Source organism: Taeniopygia guttata, chromosome 15, assembly GCF_048771995.1.
Source record: "Taeniopygia guttata chromosome 15, bTaeGut7.mat, whole genome shotgun sequence".
Lineage (NCBI taxonomy): Eukaryota > Metazoa > Chordata > Aves > Passeriformes > Estrildidae > Taeniopygia > Taeniopygia guttata.
The window spans coordinates 4,371,587-4,389,102 of NC_133040.1; the positions used below are offsets into that span (position 1 = coordinate 4,371,587).

The following is a 17,516-nucleotide window of genomic DNA, read 5'->3' on the forward strand; positions in this document are numbered from 1 at the left end:
GGTGGAGCAGGGCAGCACCTGAGCCTTGTGGACCTGCCAGAAGAGGATTATTTTGCAGGCAGAGGAGCTGAGCTGTTGATCAGAGCATTCCTGACCCCCCTCAAACACCTTAATTAAGCATCACCTTTCTCCAATCCAGGAAACAGAACAAATTTGGGATCCCCAAACTGCAGAATGAAGAAGTTCCTCCAGGCTGCTGTAGCAACACAGGCAATGGTGCAGGGCAAGGCTGAGCATTTCAGTGATAGATCCATAAATAACCAGATCCAAAAGTGTCAAACCAGCCAGGGCAGGGATCCCTGAACTGCCAGAGCTGGGCAGGTACAGCAGTTTGAAAAATCCACTCTTCACAACATCCAGCTCCCTTGGTTTGCTGTTCCAGTGTCATCAACACCTCCTGTGAGGCCATTTGAGAAGGGGGCTGAGTTCCTTGACAAAGCTCAAAATATGGAAATATTTGTTTGGGAGGAAAAATAAATATATCTACACACATATAATGTGTTATAGATATTTTTTTGAACAATATTGGCATAATTTATGTATTTTTCTAGGGTAATACATATATATAGATGCTATGTGGATGTATATAATATGTGTGCGTAAAATAAATACACACATAAATTAATATTTATTCCTAATTTAATATTTGTTTTAAAATTAATATTTATTTATATTGAAATTTATATTTCTTGAATTTTCTCCTGCTGCAGGGCTGGAAGGTGGCTCTGGAGCAAGGGAAACAATAGGGAAGAAGCTGATCCTGCAAAGCCTGGGGCTGTCACCCTGCGTGGTGATGCCTGGCTGAGTGGCCCGGTGGTCCCCAGGCTGGCTGTCCCTTGCTGTCCCCAGGCTGGCTTTCCTGGGCAGGCTAAGAGTGCCCCCTGCAGCTCTGCCAGCCCTTCCACTGCCAAAGGACTGCTTGCCATTCCCAATCAATCCCTAACAAAAGCCAAACTAAGGCAGGTTTCTAAATGCAGAGCAAGCCCAAAGCTCCAGAGCAAAGGCAGCTGATCGAAAGGCACAAAGCAGTGCAGGAGGGTGAGGGCTGGGCACTGCTCTGCTGTGCCTGCTTTGGGCTGCTCCAGAGGAAAGGAGGGATGGCAGGAGCGAAAGGAATGTGTCCCCCCAAGCTGCTGGGTTTTGTTTTGAGGCTAAACCCCAGCTCTGAACATCCCAGGTGAATGAAAGGGATGCTCTGAGAGCGCTGTCACCAGTTGGAAGCTGCAATATTAATCAGATGTTCCCCTGCCCCTCCTCTCCACAGCTCTGAGGTGCTAGACAAGACAGGAGGGAACAAACCCACACCAAAAACCCCCCACAGGCTCTGTGCTTGTGATGTACAAACCTCCCCACACCTTGAACTTCACCTTAGTCCTGTCTTTGCTGGCTCGAGCTTTCCGAGGGTCACATCTGTAGCTCGGAGTGTTGGGATTTAAATTAGCAGAGCTCCACGTGCTGAGGAAACTCAGCATGGGCACTGGCAGCCCTGGGCTTCTGCTGAATCCTTCAGAGCACAACTAAAGCAAAAGCATCCAAACTGCACAAGAATAACCTTTCGCTCTTCTAGAGGCATCTTGCTGTTGTGGCCATCATCACACCCCTGCCCAACAGCCAAGTCATGCTTTGCCTTTAGTGAAATCCCTGGAATTCCTCCCAAATGAGTGTAGGAACACAGAGCTTTCCTCACAGCCTGCAAGGAAACAGCCTCCCAGCCACACAGGAAGCACATCTTCACACAAATAAAGGAGCTGCAATTCCATCAACACAGGGATGCACGAATCACTGCCAGGGGTTTGCACTGAGAACACTTTAATGGGTTAAGCAATGCCTCAAATTTCCCCTTCGCATAGAAATGCCCCAGATGTGACAAAAGCACCAAAATTCTGCTAGGACAGGCCCAGAGGCCACCTCCCAGCACAGCACCCTGTGGCAGAAAAATCAACAATTCCTGCAAACCAACAGCAGAGCAGGCACACGGCCTGGGGCAGCGAGCAAAACATTCTTGTCTGGGAGCAGCAAAGATGGTTTTCCTTTTACAAAGTTCCACTTATTTTTCAAAGTTCCACTTATTTTTCAGGATGGAACAAGGCTTAAATCACAGCACAAAAGGCTGAGGACACACAGAACACAGAGGTGATCCCAAAATCCCTGTTTTCTCCCACAAAAAATTCATAATATTTACAATGTGAGAAAGACCCCGCATGAAAATCACAGCAGCTCCACCCCAGAGTGACCCACAGACCCAAAAAAGCATTCTCCTACCTGAAGAGCTCCCTGATTTCCCTGACAGTGGCCTGGAAGGGGATGTTTCTGACCAGGATCTTGGAAGTTTTCTGCTTCTTGGCAATCTGCTTCTTGCGGGTTGATTTCACAGCAGGTCTGGAAGTAACAGGAAGGGCAGGTAAAGACCAGGGAGCAGCAAAGTCCTGTGGCCCCCTCAGGATTTGGAATGTGGAAAATTGAGGCACTACCTCACATTGGCATCCTGGGTTGTGCCAGTGGCAATGCCACACAGGACACCAAAAGGATCAAATTCCAACCACCCTTAAGTCCTACATCTGGAAATGAAATAGCCCATCTTGCTACACTTGAGGTCCTCAACTCACGTTTGCCACATTTGTCACCAAATCCTGCCATTTAATTGTCAGGAGAATGCATTAACGAATATATTTTTTTAAATTAGCTTAATGTAAGCTAATCTTGACTGTTTTTCTTCCTGGCTTATAAAACAGTATATGAAATTTTGTAACATAGTATTAATTTTTTTTTTTTTTTTTTTACCTCTGGAATTGTATTCCATTTGGACAAGGTCAGAATTTACCTAACACAAAAGACAACAGCTTATTCCATAAAGCAAAGCACTTCCCATTGTGGCTTGGATACCTGCTGAAGGGATTTTCAAAATCAGACTGGATAAAAATGGTTTATGAAAAAATTGAAATACAAAGTGCAGACACAGGGAGCTGTCAGACTGCCTGTGGTCCCCAGGAACCAGATTTTCAAACAAATTTTGACATTTAACAGATATCACTTCCAGTAGGGTTTCCAGAGTGTCTGAAGGACAGTGTTTAGGTGCCAACATTCAAGTACCTGGATTAATTTTACAGTTAGAATATTCTGTGCTAAGTAAGGACTAGGAAGGAATCCCTAAAAACTGAGGCTAATTCTAAGTAAATTCATCCACAAGTAACCTTCTCCTCTGTGCCTGATTGCCCAGACCAAAGGAGGGAAACCCAAACTTTTTTATCAAGCAACAAACCTGGTTTTGTCTTGATTTGATCAGAATATTATTCTTAAGCTCCTGTTCTCTCAGATGAACAAGTAAAAGACTTCATTACCAAAAAAAGATTTATCTCCAAGAACTTTTTAAACCCCTGGGAATTCATAGTGCTGCCTGAACTGCCACCAAAGCAGAGATTTTTCCTTGAGCAGAGAAGAAAACTCTGCCTGGTTCTCACTTTGGGGCTCCACTTTAGCTCATTCCTCTTTTATTTTTTTTTCCTTTTGAGCAAAACTGAGTCAGTAAAGCAGAGATTGGATTGGCTGATGTGTTCAACAGCTGGAGCACTCCTGGTCACATCCCTCAGGATGCTGGGGAGGAAGGGAAGAAGCTCCCAAGGATTAGTGCAGCTGAAATGTCACTGAGGGCAGAGGTGAGCCTTACCTGACAGCTCTCTCTGAGAGCTTCACTTCCAGCTTATGGCCATCCACAGTGCAGCCCTGGGAGTGCAAACAAAGAAACAGCAGGGAAAAAAAAAAGGATATAATTAATAGAAATAAGTATCTAGAAGAATTAGATGTCAAAGCAGCACTAAATTAACATTAATCAGTGTTTTTTCTGTGAGGGGATATCTGGGTCTCTGCCCCCTGCAAGGGGCACCTGACAGGAAAACTCATGAAATTTCAAATCCTTGCACATTTTCTGGGATTTCTACGTTGGATCAGCATCAAGAAACACCCTTTTCCACCAGTCTGTCCTTTTACAAACTCTCTTCCCTCTGGCCCATTTTAGAGGCTTCTCCACCTGTCCAGTGCAACCCAGAGCACTGACTCCTCAGCTACACTTTGAACTGAAAGCTGGAAGGAAGTTTCTGGAAAGAACCCGGAGTGGCAGGCTCAGGCTCACCTGGAGCTGGCGCAGGGCTTTCTGGGCACTCTCTGGCTTCTTGTACTCCACAAACCCAAAGCCCATGGAAAGCAAAGTGCCTGTCAGGAGAGACAGGGGACTTGGTAAGAAAGCAGTGATAACACAAGGAGCAAGCACTGATTGTCAAAATTGGGGGACAAAAGCTTAACATCCCATGAAAAGGGTCAGCCTGTCCATGGCTGACCTCATGTGCACCCCTGGCTGAGTTTTTTGAGCAAGGCTCTGCTCTGGACCAGCTGTTTTTGGTGCAGAGGTGAGAAGGGGATAACAGATGTTGCACACAAAACCAATGTTTTGCTTTGCATCATCTCAGTGCAACTTCCTTAAACAAAACTCTGCAAAACAACTGCTGCTCAAAAGCAGAAGAGATCCTGTTGTGGAGACACACATTCCACAAGCTGGAGTGGGCAGCTGCCACTTCCACAGCAGAGGAGAGACATCTCTTCCCCTCCCTGCACAGCAAAGGTCTGCATCCCACCACACCCCTGAGGAACACGCTGCCTAACACAGCAGCCATCATTAAGGGACAATTATTAACCGGGGGAGAAAACAACACCCCATTTTCAACTTCAGAGCCTCAGGAGTGGCAGAGTGTAGAGATGACCCCAGTGCCAGAAGGGATCAGGTGCTACAAGATGAGCCCACACTTGCTGCTGCCTGCCCAGACCCACCAGCAGAACTGAAGAATTCACTTTAATTCTTTATCTCCCAGCAGATCTGAGTTTCAGTATCACACAAGGAAGCTCTGTCAAGGGGAAATGCCACAAAGCTGTGCAGCTCCCAGGGAGAAGCCACAGCCCCTCCAGCCAGTGCTTGCCTTAATCCAACTCCTTGGGAAGCGCGAGCAGCCAACAGCAGGCACAGCCACTCATCCCTGCAGCCTGGGGGGCTCAGGGCTGGCAGGGAGAAGGCAAACCAAGCCCACTCAGCACAGCTCTCAGCCAGGCATCCTTGAGGAGCTGGCCATTTCCAGGATAATGCAGGGTTTAATGGCTCCTGTCAGCCTGCATCCCACTCTTTTCTGTGATCCTGAAGGAGTTTGGCTTCTCCCATCTCAAGCTCTCAAGAGAAGGCCACATCTCCACAAACCCCACAATGGAATTTAACCTTCCAGAAGGAACCCTGGGGGAAGGTTTGGCTGCTGCTTGCAGCCATTTCCACGGGAACACTTGTGGAAGCACCAAGGATTTTGCCAGCAGGAACACAAATGCTCAGCCAGACGAGCGCTGAAGCAATGCCACACCTGAGCCCTCAGCTCAGCTGAGGGAAGGAATTGAGCAGCAACATCTAGAGTACCTGCTTTGTCCTTCTTCTTGGATATTGTGCAGCTCTTCAGGGCTCCCACTTTGGAAAACGTCTGCAAGGAATTTGGACACGTGATTCAGTTCCCTTTGTCACAGGCTTGTAACTCAACTGCCAGCGTGGCCCTCTTCCACACAGGCCCACCTCCCCCAGCACACACCTGCCAGCAGTGCAGCTGAGCCTCTCCCCATCAAATGACTTCTCTACAAACAGCCACACACGCACAAAGAGTTTGAAAGGTATCAAAGGCCTTCCCAGAAATCCTCCACCACCCCTCAGAAAGTGCAGAGATCTGAGACGGCTCTGCAGGAACACTCTGCGTTACAAGATGCCCTCAGCCTTAAGGGTGGGTGCTGCCTGTGATGTCCCTAGAACACAGCTCTTCCCAAAAATGGGGAGCCAGAGGGTAGCCAACTATTTATTTGACTCCCTTGTAAAGGCAGAAAAAGAAGAGGGGACAAGTCCCAGCCCTCCTCTGGATATTTATTTGTCCACAGCTAGAGCAGAGGCTCCAGAGCCTCACAGGTCCAGGATGCTTGGGCCATGGAATGTGGCATTTTACACAGCTAAAGGAAGTGCCAGAGATGGGAAAATCCAGCTGCTTTTCCTTATTTTGCTCTTAACACCCCACATAACTTCAGGAATGCCATGCTCCCTCCCAAGTGCTTTGTTGAGGTGAAGCAGCACAAGGCAGCACAGTCAGCAGAAGCTGAGAGGAAAAGCACATCCAGAAATCATTTATTTATTCATTCACTCCCTCTCACACAGGAAGCAGTGGCAGAGCTGCAGCAGTGCCTATCCCAAGGAGAAGCATTACAGAAAACATGGGAAATCAGGAATGTTGGAAGATTTCCTACTGCCTCCACCTGTCTCTAGGTGGAATTAAACCCCACCAAAACAGTTTCAGATGCATTTGTCTAAACTGACACCTGGAGTGATGTTCCCAGTCCCAGTAGAACCCAGTGCTCTCTCATCTCCCACTAGATCACACTGCCTGCAGCTGAAATCCTTTAAACACTGTGTCCTTACTGCTCACCTCCTTCAGTGTGTCTTCTGTGGTGGCAAAGTTCAGGTTTTTGATGAATAAGGTACACCCAGGAATGTTTTCTTCTTCTTCTTCCTCCTCCTCTTCCTCTTCTTCCTGTGCTGCTGCTTCCTCTGAGTCTTTTGTGGCTTCACCTGAATCAAGAAGAATAAACCAAATTTTTTAAGACGCAACAAAGCCAAATTTTGGGGGAGTTGCCCATTCAAACTGTGGGGGAGCCCTTGGGATGGGGAGAAAGGCGGTGTACTTAGGGAGGGAAGATCAGCCCTCACAGTGGGAAGTCACCCAGACAAAACATACCCTGGAGCTTGACACAAGAGCAGAGAGACACAGAGACCCCCAGCAAGTCAGCCAGAGATCTTACCTGGTACCAGCCCTGCTTCATCCTCCTTTCCTGGAACCCCAGCTTTTTTTTTCTGAGGAGCTGGGCTGAGGAAAACCCCCATTGGAGCCCACTCCAGATACAAAGGCACGGAATGAAACTGTGAAGAGAGGACAGGAGAGAAATGAGGAGCGAAGGGTAAGCCTGAAGGAAAAACTCTGCTCTCAGCCTCATTTTCCCCTCGCTCTGTAATGGAACAGCAGCGGAAAAGCTGAGCAACCTTTGCAAGTGGCTAAACTCTGTGACAAAAGGATCCAGCCTGACAGGACCAGAGCCTAAACTCTCTGTGACAAAAGGATCCAGCCTGACAGGACCAGAGCCTAAACTCTCTGTGACAAAAGGATCCAGCCTGACAGGACCAGAGCCTAAACTCTGTGACAAAAGGATCCAGCCTGACAGGATCAGAGCCTAAACTCTGTCGATCCAGCCTTACAGGACCAGAGCCTGCCATGGGTCACTCCTGGATTGTGAAAGGGAAAAGAAACCCTCCAGCTGTGTCACAGCCCCCTTCTCCAGCATCCTCTGAAAGCTGAGCCCTGCTCTGCTGTACCAGGCACCCTCCAAAATCCAAAGGACACATGTGGGAACATCAGTGCCTCTGGGATAACCTTTCCCACACTCAGCAAGCTCTCCTGCAGCTTCCCAACTCACCAAGATCCCACTCCCCAGGCAGTGCCCCCACCTTGGAGTAGGCCAGCCTGGTGAAGGCCTGCTTGGCCTCCGTGGGCTCCAGGAACTCCACGATGGCTGTGATGCCTCCCTCAGGCAGCAGCACCCGGCCCAGGCCGCCGTGGTGGCCAAAGAGCTGCTCCAGCTCCAGGGCGCTTGTGCCCGCCGGGAGGTTCTTCACCAGGATCACTGTCTTGCTCCTCTCTCCAGCAGCCTGACACAGCCAGCAAGGAAAGAAACAATATGGGATGGAAGAGAGCAAATCCAGCAATTTTCTAAATGGAGACTTCAGATCCAAATGCTCTCCCTCTCTCTGTGTCACTCCTTTCCCAGATCCAAAAGGATTGAGAGGCATTTAGAAAACACTCCCTGGAAAATCCACATCCCACTACAACCACATCTCATGGGTGGAGGTTTCAGCTGCAGATCCACAGAGCTCCTTCCCTGCCTACAGCAAGCTGCCCACCATCCTAATGCCATCATATTATGGATTTCATCCACCCAAGAGCCTCTGCATTTTCAAATGGATACATTTCCCAACTCATCAGGGAGGGTTCAATCCTGCAAGATGCTGAGGATTTAGCTCCCAATTTCCAAGAGAGCTGAGAACAGCAGGACTGGAAGAGGTGGATCCCCACTGGTGCCTCCAGCTGAGCCTCTCACCTGGCTGAAGGAATCCAGGCTGACCCCATTTTCCACGAGGAACCGGCGAATCTCCTGCACCAGCTCCGTCTCTCCCAAAGCCACTCTCACTGCCACGCTGTCTTTGCTCTCCTGCAGGCAAGAATTCAGTCACCTCCTGCTCTCAGAAGCACAGGCAAAGGGAATGTGGCAGGCAGCTGGAAGGTAAAGTGCCCCAGCTCCTCTGGAGCTGCTGGAAATTGTGCTGTTGGAATTTGAACACATCCCAGAGTAGAATGAAATTTTCAGGAAGGATCTGAGCTTTAGGGAATCTGTGATTTCCCACCAACTTCTAGTTATGTAGAAATGCAAAATTCAGCCACAGGAAAGCAGAGTGGGAAGGAAGGCTGGGGACACAGGGATCAATGGGCTCAGAGCCCACAGAGGTGGTACAGCACCACAGGCCTCAGCCTGTGTGGTGCCCATGGATGCACAGAGACTTTTCCTGTACAAGACCAGGAAGGCCCTGGCCACAAAGAAACAGGCAGGAAAGTGATGTTCCACCCCAGCTGATCCGTCACAACCCAACTCACAGCATCCAGCACTTGGCTTTTGGCAGCATTGTACTTCTGGGCCATGGCATCTGCCACAGCGTTTGTGCCCACGAACAGCGCGTTCCAGTTGTGGGAGCTGGCAAGAGAAAACACAGCCAGGGTCAGGCATGGGTCCCTCCAGCCAACAATCCTGGGAAAAAGCAGCTCTGAGCACCCCCACGAGCAGGCAGGGTGAAGAAAAAGGGAAAGAAGGGTGGAAGACCCCTATAGAAGGGACAGGATGAGAGATGTGACTGGAGAGCAAAGAGGAAGCAGGACAGGCAGCTGAGCTCTGCTTCCCCAGACCTCAGTGGTCACAGCTCTGCAGCTCAGGTTCAGGTAATGGCTCAGAGGAACACACCTTTCCAACTGGTTTCCTAAACCCACCAACCCCATGCAGGCAAGGCTGCACCCTTTTCCCTTCAAGATATAAAGTATCAGCCACTTATTTCAAACTGACTCATCACACAGCAAGAAAAAGCCTCTACAAGCTTTAGAATTACAGGTGGCCAAGCAGAGGAGCAAGGCCCAAGGGATCTGAAAGCACCCCCTGAAGAATTACAGAATCAGACTAACTCTTATTAGAGAGGTAACTCATACCAAAGCCATTCAAGCCTCTCAATTTCTGCTGCTCACTGAGCTACTGCAGCTATTTGGGCAGAGGAGTCAGGGAGGTAAAGAGAGAAAAGAAACAGAGCTGCACAGCAAATGCTTCATCAACTCTGGGAATCTCTGCAGCCCCTGTGAAGATCCCACATGCATTCCTGGGAATCTGGCAGCTTGTGTTGTACCTGGCACTGTTGGCTTTGTCCTTGGCCTCTTTGCTCTTTTTGTAGGAGGAAGACTCTTCTGCATCTCCATCTTCTATTTTTTCTTTTCTGATAGTGGAGGGTAAAAGATGCATCATTCTGCCCTGCAAGACAGGAAGGAGAGGTCCAGCAGCTCTGGAATAATCCACAGACGTCCACATGGAGGAAAATTTCCTGGCACCTTTCCCAGTCAGACAGCCTTGGTGGAAGGAGGGAATTTTCCTTCCCAAAGGAGCCACAACTGCAAGTCAAAGTGGGCACACAGCATGAGACAGACTCAGAGCTCCTTCCCCACCTCTACCAGGATTTTGGCGTCTGCAAAGATATTCAAACCAAGCTACTCTGCCAAAAGAACCTGCAGGAGAGCCTCAACCTTCTTAACAGAGCCCGGAAGCAAACTCTCAGCCACATTCCCACAAATCATTCCCACCAGCTGCAGTCCACAGCAGAGGAAAAGCTGTACCTGGAACACCTGCCCATCCAGCTCTGCCAGGGCCTTCACAGCATGCTCAGGGATCATGTAGGTGATGAAAGCAAATCCTTTGGGCTTCTTGGTCAGCTTGTCAATGGGGAAGTGGATCTCTGAGAGGGGTCCTGCAGGAGGCAAAGCTTGGTGGTCACAGATGTCTCTGCACAGCTCTGAACTGGCACCTCCCAGACACAAGCAGGGATGAGGGGAGCAGCTCTGGATGTGTGGTGAGCCACCAGCCTGGGCCAGGAGCTGCAGAGGGACAAGCAGGGACAGCACAAGCAGCCCAAGTCCATGTGTGGCAGCTCATGGGCTCTGACAGGTGACACAAACCAGGCAAGCTCTGAGCAGCTGCCTTCACCTTCAGTCAGGGATAAACACCTCCACAACCTCACCCCCTCTGCCCCAGGATGCCAAGATAACCTTAAATGTGTTTAATTTGGAGGCAGGAGAGGGAAACTTCAAACTTACACCCCAAGTTTGGGATTCCAAGTGGATCTCAAGGATTCACCTCTAACCTGCAGGAAGCCCCCTGCCAAGCAGGCTCATATGATCACACCAGAAAATAAAGATGATGGGAGCTGGGCCGTGTCCAAGAGATGTGGGACACAGAGCTTTGTCCATCCCCACCCAGCAGGAAAACCTCTGGACAAAGGAAAGACATTGCCCTGCAAGTTCCAATCCCATGGCAAACTCACCATACTTTGAAAAGATCTTCTCCAAGTCCTCCTCAGTGCTGGTGAAAGGCAGATTCCTGACAAAGAGTCTCCCTGATTCAGACAAGTCCTCCTCCTCCTCATCATCCCTCAGTGTCCTTTGCCAGGGCTGGTGCTCAGGTTTTGCTGGAACGGGTTCTTTTGGGGTGTTCCTGCACCGGGAAACCTCCACACAGCGTCCACCTGATGCCCAAAGAACACAGAGGGACCTTGGATGCTTCCCAAGGCCACGAGCAAACAACACCCATGGGCAAATGATGCCTTGAGAGGCTGCCTAGAGCAGAGGCTAGGCAGTGGTAAAGGAATAAAGCAGGAATTTATGAAAAAGGCTTCAAAGGATACACCTTGGGCTGTACAAGAGCCTGGCTGAGGCTCCAACCTCGGGTCATGAGCTTTCACACTTTTATAGGTTTTGGTCCATTTCCTTATTGGGGTTAATTGTCCAATTACAACTTCAGGTTATGAAGTCCCATCCTCCCAGATTGCTCCCCTCAGTTTGCTGCTGTTTATATTTTTGGGCCTGAACTGGAAAAGGATTGTTTTGTCTAACTAAGCTGTGAGGAGAACTTGCTAACACTTGATATGAAGTTCAGAGCTATATACTAATGCAGTACAGAGTCTGGATAATGTGAAAGACAAAACTCAAGGCATCACAGAGAGCCCAGGGTTAGACACAATTACAGCCCCACAGGCTCTGAGCAGGACTCAAAAATAATGGGGAGGTGGGGGCTGTAAGAGTCACTCTTCATAAAAATCAGGGTACCAACACTAGCCCCCTTTCCTTTCAGAGAGCCCAGCCTGTCTGCCAGCCCACACGGTGTTTGCAAACAGAATTTCAGAAGTTACTCCAAGGGTTAGGCCAAGCCCAGGGCTCCAACCCAGCCTTGCAGCACTGTCTGTACAAGGCTGGACTCGAGCACTGTTATTTTTACCCCAACCAGAACCACCTCAAGCACACGGCAAAACACGAGGGCCCCGAAACTCCACTCCTGCCACAGCACCTGGTTTATCCCAAGGAACAACCCCTCCATCTGCCTGGGAAACACTCCAATCACAGCAGATACTTGTGCAGGGAACACTCGAGCAGCTGAGCTCCCAGGCTGGAATGAGGAGGAACAAACAGCCCTTACCCAGGAATTCTTTTTTCCGCTTCAAGGCCCTTTGCATTTCTGCTTCACTCTTCAAGTCAACAAAGATGTAACCTTGGAGGAAGGGAAGGTTCAACTGAGCATCATGTGGGGAACACACACAGCCATTAATTGGGTAATTAAGGGTGAATTGGGCTTGCTTTAATATAGATTCCTATAGATAGAGCATTCAGCTCCCATAGAAAGTTTCAATCCAGCCTGGAAATGGCCATGTCAGACTGGAAGGCTGCCTTTTCAAAGCTTATTCTCTGTATAAAAATCACAAAAACTTTACTTAGCAGCTGGAGGAGGCTTTCACAGGTGCCTCTGAGAGCAAATAAAAGGTGCAACCGTTGGACTGTTAAAGGAAAGGAGCACACAGCAAAGCTCCAAGGACCTGCTCACACAAATCAGCACAGTGCCCTGGGCTGCTGCAGCTATCCCAGAGGAACAGGCTTTTCCTTGGCATGGTTTGGGGGGTTTAGAATAAAGTTCTGGATGCAGCTCAAAAAAACCCCAAAACTCCTGCTGCTACTCCTAAGGGAGCAGAGCCAACATTACTCTGCCCACGGCATCCTGTGGACAGCAAGTAGGACAGGAGAGCTGCAAAGTCACAGAAAGGTCTCCAAGAATCAGGCCACGAGCCAGGGATGTGGAACTGCAGACTAAAGGAGCAGAGAGGTGATCAAGAGCTGCCCTAACTCACAGATCCCACCCCCCTTCCACACACAGCTCTCACCTGAATTCTTCCCCTGGGCCTTTTTTCCCATCCGAATTGCCACTGGCTTCAGAGGGAAGAAAAATTCCCGAATTTTTTCCTGTGGGAAGAATTAGAACGGTTTGAGCAAGCTCTCAATACAGAAAGCAGCAAGTTGCAGGCTTAGGGTTTTATATCCAGAACACCCAGATCTCTGCACAAAGACAGCTCCCCATATCACCCACACAACCCTCAAAGGAGTGAGAAGGGAACAGTTTCTGCAGACATTTGCAGACACTCTGAGCCACCCCTGAGCCCTCCTCCCCAGCTGGGAGAGCAGACTTGCCTCGGTGATGCTGGAGGGGGCCCCACGAAGTTTCACTGTGAAGGCAGTGCTGGCTTCCCCTGGGCTGGCCAGGCTCTGCACAGAGGAGAGGGGAAAAGGGACAAAAAGCTGAGTGAAAGAACAAAAATCACAGCACAACCAGCTGGGCTTGGCCAACAAACAAGAGGCTGAAGAGTGGGAGGGAATATCAGGAGATTGCCACAGATGCAGGGCAGGAGGTGCCATTTTTACACTACCATGAAACACTGAGTTCTGCTGTTTCCAGAACAGCATTTCCTGGAAAAAAGCCTCTGAGAAGGGCACTAGGAGCACTTATCTGGAAGCCCCATCTTTGGGAATTTAGTCAGCCCTGAGATTCAATGAAATTTGTAAATGGGTCACACCAAGAAGGCCAAGAAAGCTGGTACCCAGTGGGGCCTGCAGTCTTCCCAGGCTGTCAGCTCATCCCTGCAGGGACTGTCAGACACCTGCTATCAATAAAACTGCTGCTTCAAAGAAGACAAATCTAATGCAGCTGTACCTCTAGTGTGGATCCCTTTTTCTTCTTCCCTGCTGGTGTTTTTTGCTCTGTTTGTTGGGCTTTTGGCTTCCCCCTTTTCTCTGGGGGGGTTTCTGCAATGCCTGAATCCTCCTCAGTCTCACTTTCCTCCTCCTCAGTCTCTGTTTCTTCCTCTGTACTGGACGAGGAGGAAGAATCCTTGACCACTTTGGATTTCAGGTAATCCATATCCGAGAGGTCTTTGCTGGTAGCTGCCTTCTTCCCTTCTTTCTTTCCTGAGAGAGGAGAGAACAGAAATGTTTTTTTCACACAGATGCTGCTGCTCTCCCCCCAGGCCAGGAGAAAGCTTAGAACTGACACAATCATGACCATCAGCTCCTCATTCTCAACATTTTCCATGGGAAAGGTTTGAGAACAGCAGGGCAGTTTCATCTTGGCACTTCCAGACTGACAGCCTGGATTTCAAAGCAACAGTCCATGTACAAAACACATTAGGGAGGGGTTTGAGGTACTCCAGGACAGAGTATTTTGTCACAATTTTAACTAAATATCCCAAGCAGGCCTCAGAGAAGGGTTTAAAGCGTTTCACAGGGAAAAGGACACAGTCACACCTGCACTTGAGTTACCCAAGGAGAGAGGAGGAGCAGCAGGGAAAACACCCCTCACTCCACCAGAGCAGCCTAAGAACATCCCAGGGAGGGAGGGAGAAAAGCTCCAAACCCACACCCATCCCTGCTGCAGGGACACTGGGTTCCAAATCTCACACACCAGGCTGGGAGTCTTCAGAATGCACCCTCTACTCCAGATTTGCTCTCAGGAGCCAAGGCACTGAACCCTGTCCCTTCCCCTCCACCCTGGCAGGCCCAGGTTCCAGAAACATCCACAAAGGCAGCCCAGGTGAGTTCCCAGCCACCCACAGGTCCCTAAACCAACAGAAACCACATCCAGCCCTGCAAATCCTGCAGATGCAAGGGGCTGCAAGAAGGAAAGCACTTCAAGGAAAGCTGCAGACATTGCCAGCACACAGAAAGGTGAGAGCCACCCTCCTGGTGGCACCGAGCCCAGTCTGTCACTCCTTGTGACAGGAGCCACTGGGACTGACACAAGCAAAGGTTCACAGCTCCCTCAGGTACCTTTAATCTCCTCCTCATCTTCAGAGGGCTCATCCCCACCCTCACTCAGCTCCTCAGACTCATCTGAATCAAAGTTCAGGTAATCTGCTGCTGCTGATTTCCCCTTCTTAGGCTCCTCTGCCAAAGTGTCATTAGCCCAAGTGGCCACCTGGGACCGCTTCTGGTGAACCACCAGGAACTCCTGGAATGTTTTATCTTCCTTCAGCTGTGGGAAAGAAAAAAACAAAATCAAAACAAAAAACCCCAAACAATCAAAAAACCCAAACAAAACAAACAAACAAACAAAAAACCCACAAAAAAAAAACCCAAAACAAAAAAAAGAGAAAATACTCATAGAGAATCTGAAATCCAAGACATCACCTCATCTCCAGCAGTCTAAAACCAAAAATCCCTTAAGGGAAGCTCAGTTTTCACTGACAAGGTGATTAAAGTCTTCTCAAGGTGTCTCATTCCTACCCTTTTTTATAATTGCTGTTTAGCAAGTACTTTAGAGAGGAAAACAAAACAATAAAAAGTGGGAAAAAAAGGAGAAAAAACCAGGCAAGTTAAATGTGACACTCACAGATGTTTAAACCCCAGAACTGCTGAAACAGAGCAGACCTGGATGCAGTGTGTGCTCCCAGGAGTAGTTGACCGTTAAAAACTTGGATCCCTGTGTTGGGATTGTTAAAATGATTTTTTACACTGGAACTGGGCTGCCCCAGCCTGAATCAGCAGCGTGGGAAGTAGGACAGAAAGGAGCTGCTCAGCAGCAGGAATGCAGGGACAGCAATCCAAACTCAACTCACCTCCTTTAAGTTATCCACTGCATCTTTCTTCTTTTTACCCTTGGGAAAAACCCAGAGAGGTTTATTAGAAGCACAGGCAATTCCAACAGCACAGGGAACAGACCCTGAGGCAGAGAACACCAGCACCAGGACTCCAGAATCTGCTGTGCCAGCTGCTCTGTCCCCTTCCCCACAGCCCAGACCACCCTCCCCTGGCACTGACACCAGCAGAGCCCCGGGAATCAGGCAGGACTCACCTTCTTTGTGCCTGCAGGAGCTGCACTTGCCAAGGGCTCCTTGGTCTGCTCCTCTGAGGCAGGGGCCTTCTGAGAGTGCTTGCTCCAGGCTTTGGGTTTTGTAGGGTCACCAAAAGACTTGCACAGCTCCACCTGGAATGAGTCAGGTCTGTCACTAAACACAGGGCTGTAACTGCTGGGTAACTTCACTCAGCAATTCCTGATGGGATGGACGGAGTGTGCAGGAACAACTTTTTAAAGCACAGAGCTACACATTCAATCACCATGGCAGAGTCAGGAGTGGGCAGGCACAGAGTCCCAGGATGGCTTGGGTGGCAAAGGGCCTTAAAGTGCCTCCCCTGCCACAGCCAGGGACACCTTCCACTGTCCCAGGGTGCTCCAAGCCCTGTCCAGCCTGGCACTGGGCACTGCCAGGGATGCAGGGACACCCACAGCTGCTCTGGGAATCTGCACCAGGCCCCCCCCACCCTCCCAGGGAAGAATCTCCCCCTAAGACCCCATTCCTTAGGAGTCTCAGGGAGCAATTCCTGGAGCTCAGCTCACTGTGAGTCTGGAGGTGTCGATGAAGCTTTTGTTGAAGTGGTTCAGGGCTGCTTGAGCTTCATCCTCTGACTTGTAGCCAATGAAGCCGAATTTCCGGAACCTTCCATCCTTGGTGTACTTGAGGCAGCAATCGGTGAGCGTGCCAAAGGCAGCAAAGAGCTTCCTGAAACGCTCCTCCTTCATCTGGGAAAGGAGGGAGGCAGCAGGAAGGGAAATCAGCCCCACACAGCCTCTGAGGACAAGTCCAACCCAACATATTCTGTCTCAAAGGGCTTCTGGAAGGCTGCAGGAAGCACACTGGGAACCAAATCCCCACTTCAGCCACCAAAGCTGTTCTTTTTTCCCCCGAATCCGCACGTGGGGATGGGGAACAGGGCGGGATCCTGCCGGGCACAGCAGCACCGAGGGCACCTGAACCCAGCTCCCGGACAGCGAGGGGGGCACAGCGACCACAACGAGCACTGCCCATCCTAAGGGGCTGCCAGCCCATGCCCCCCATGCTGCTTCCTGCACATTCCTGACTCCTCCAGGAGCGCTCCCACCATCCTCCTCCCGAAGTGTCCCCATGTTCCCCATCCCAGCACTGACCGCGACCCGGATCCCCTCATAGCTCCTTCCCCCGGCACATTTCCTCCAGAACCTCATCCTCCCACCACTCCAAACCCTCTCTCCCGGCGCGTCTCCCCGCTCTCCCCCATCCCCACCACACGCTCCCCTCCCGGTGCCTCTCCCTGCCCGGCATTCCGCTTCCCCCCGCAGCGCCCACAGACCCATCCCAGACCCGGCCCGCCCCCTGCACCCCCGGCACCGCACAGAGCCTCACCCCACTGGGGAGATTCTTGACGATGAGCCGCGACATGGCAGCGACAGCGGCCACGGAGAGAGCGCTCAGCGCCGCGCACGCCGCGCCATGGGCGCCGCCATCTTCCCGGGTCACGTGTGCTGTGCGCAGCACCGCGCATGCGCGCAGGGACCCGGATGTTGGTCCTTAGCAACGGCCCCTTAGCAACGGGGCCTGCAGGGCCGCGGGAGCATCCCGGGCACCGGGGACAGCGGCGGGCGGGGAGGGCAGCGGGGCAGCGGGAGGAGGCGCCGACACCCCCGCTGCTCCCCGCAGAGCCCCCCGCAGCCTCCCGGCCCGCCCGCGCTGCTCGGCGGGGCCGCAGGAGGGAGCTCCGCGCTCGCCGCTCCCGGCTCCAGGCGGCCGCTGAGCCAGAGGCTCGCCAGAGATGTCGAGTTTGCATGGGGGTGTTATAAATGAAGATTTGTCCAGCCAAATTAAAATGAAAAAAGAAAATGTTTATTTTGCTATTCAAATTCTATCTAGCCAGCCACAAGGAAAGAACAGAGCCGAGCCCGGGGTCGGCCCTGGGTGTGCAACAAGGAGTCAGCCT

The 17,516-nt window shown here is 50.6% G+C and overlaps 1 protein-coding gene across 1 annotated transcript in view; it reads right to left on the bottom strand.

Moving 5' to 3' along the window:
• The window catches only part of RBM19 (RNA binding motif protein 19), a 52,618-nt gene extending 35,519 nt beyond the window's left edge, over positions 1-17,099 (bottom strand). The window contains exons 1-21 of the mRNA XM_012578080.5: positions 16,946-17,099; positions 16,123-16,305; positions 15,580-15,711; positions 15,344-15,382; positions 14,556-14,760; positions 13,444-13,697; positions 12,924-12,998; positions 12,620-12,698; positions 11,884-11,955; positions 10,736-10,936; positions 10,032-10,162; positions 9,551-9,672; positions 8,760-8,856; positions 8,209-8,319; positions 7,559-7,759; positions 6,859-6,976; positions 6,486-6,628; positions 5,444-5,504; positions 4,127-4,206; positions 3,665-3,720; positions 2,263-2,379 (exon numbers count right to left, since the gene is read on the bottom strand). Coding sequence (XP_012433534.5) covers positions 2,263-2,379; positions 3,665-3,720; positions 4,127-4,206; positions 5,444-5,504; positions 6,486-6,628; positions 6,859-6,976; positions 7,559-7,759; positions 8,209-8,319; positions 8,760-8,856; positions 9,551-9,672; positions 10,032-10,162; positions 10,736-10,936; positions 11,884-11,955; positions 12,620-12,698; positions 12,924-12,998; positions 13,444-13,697; positions 14,556-14,760; positions 15,344-15,382; positions 15,580-15,711; positions 16,123-16,305; positions 16,946-16,981 — 2,513 coding nt within the window. The 5' untranslated portion in view covers positions 16,982-17,099. The remainder of the gene's footprint in view (positions 1-2,262; positions 2,380-3,664; positions 3,721-4,126; positions 4,207-5,443; positions 5,505-6,485; positions 6,629-6,858; positions 6,977-7,558; positions 7,760-8,208; positions 8,320-8,759; positions 8,857-9,550; positions 9,673-10,031; positions 10,163-10,735; positions 10,937-11,883; positions 11,956-12,619; positions 12,699-12,923; positions 12,999-13,443; positions 13,698-14,555; positions 14,761-15,343; positions 15,383-15,579; positions 15,712-16,122; positions 16,306-16,945) is intronic.
• Between the last annotated feature and the right edge of the window lie 417 nt (positions 17,100-17,516).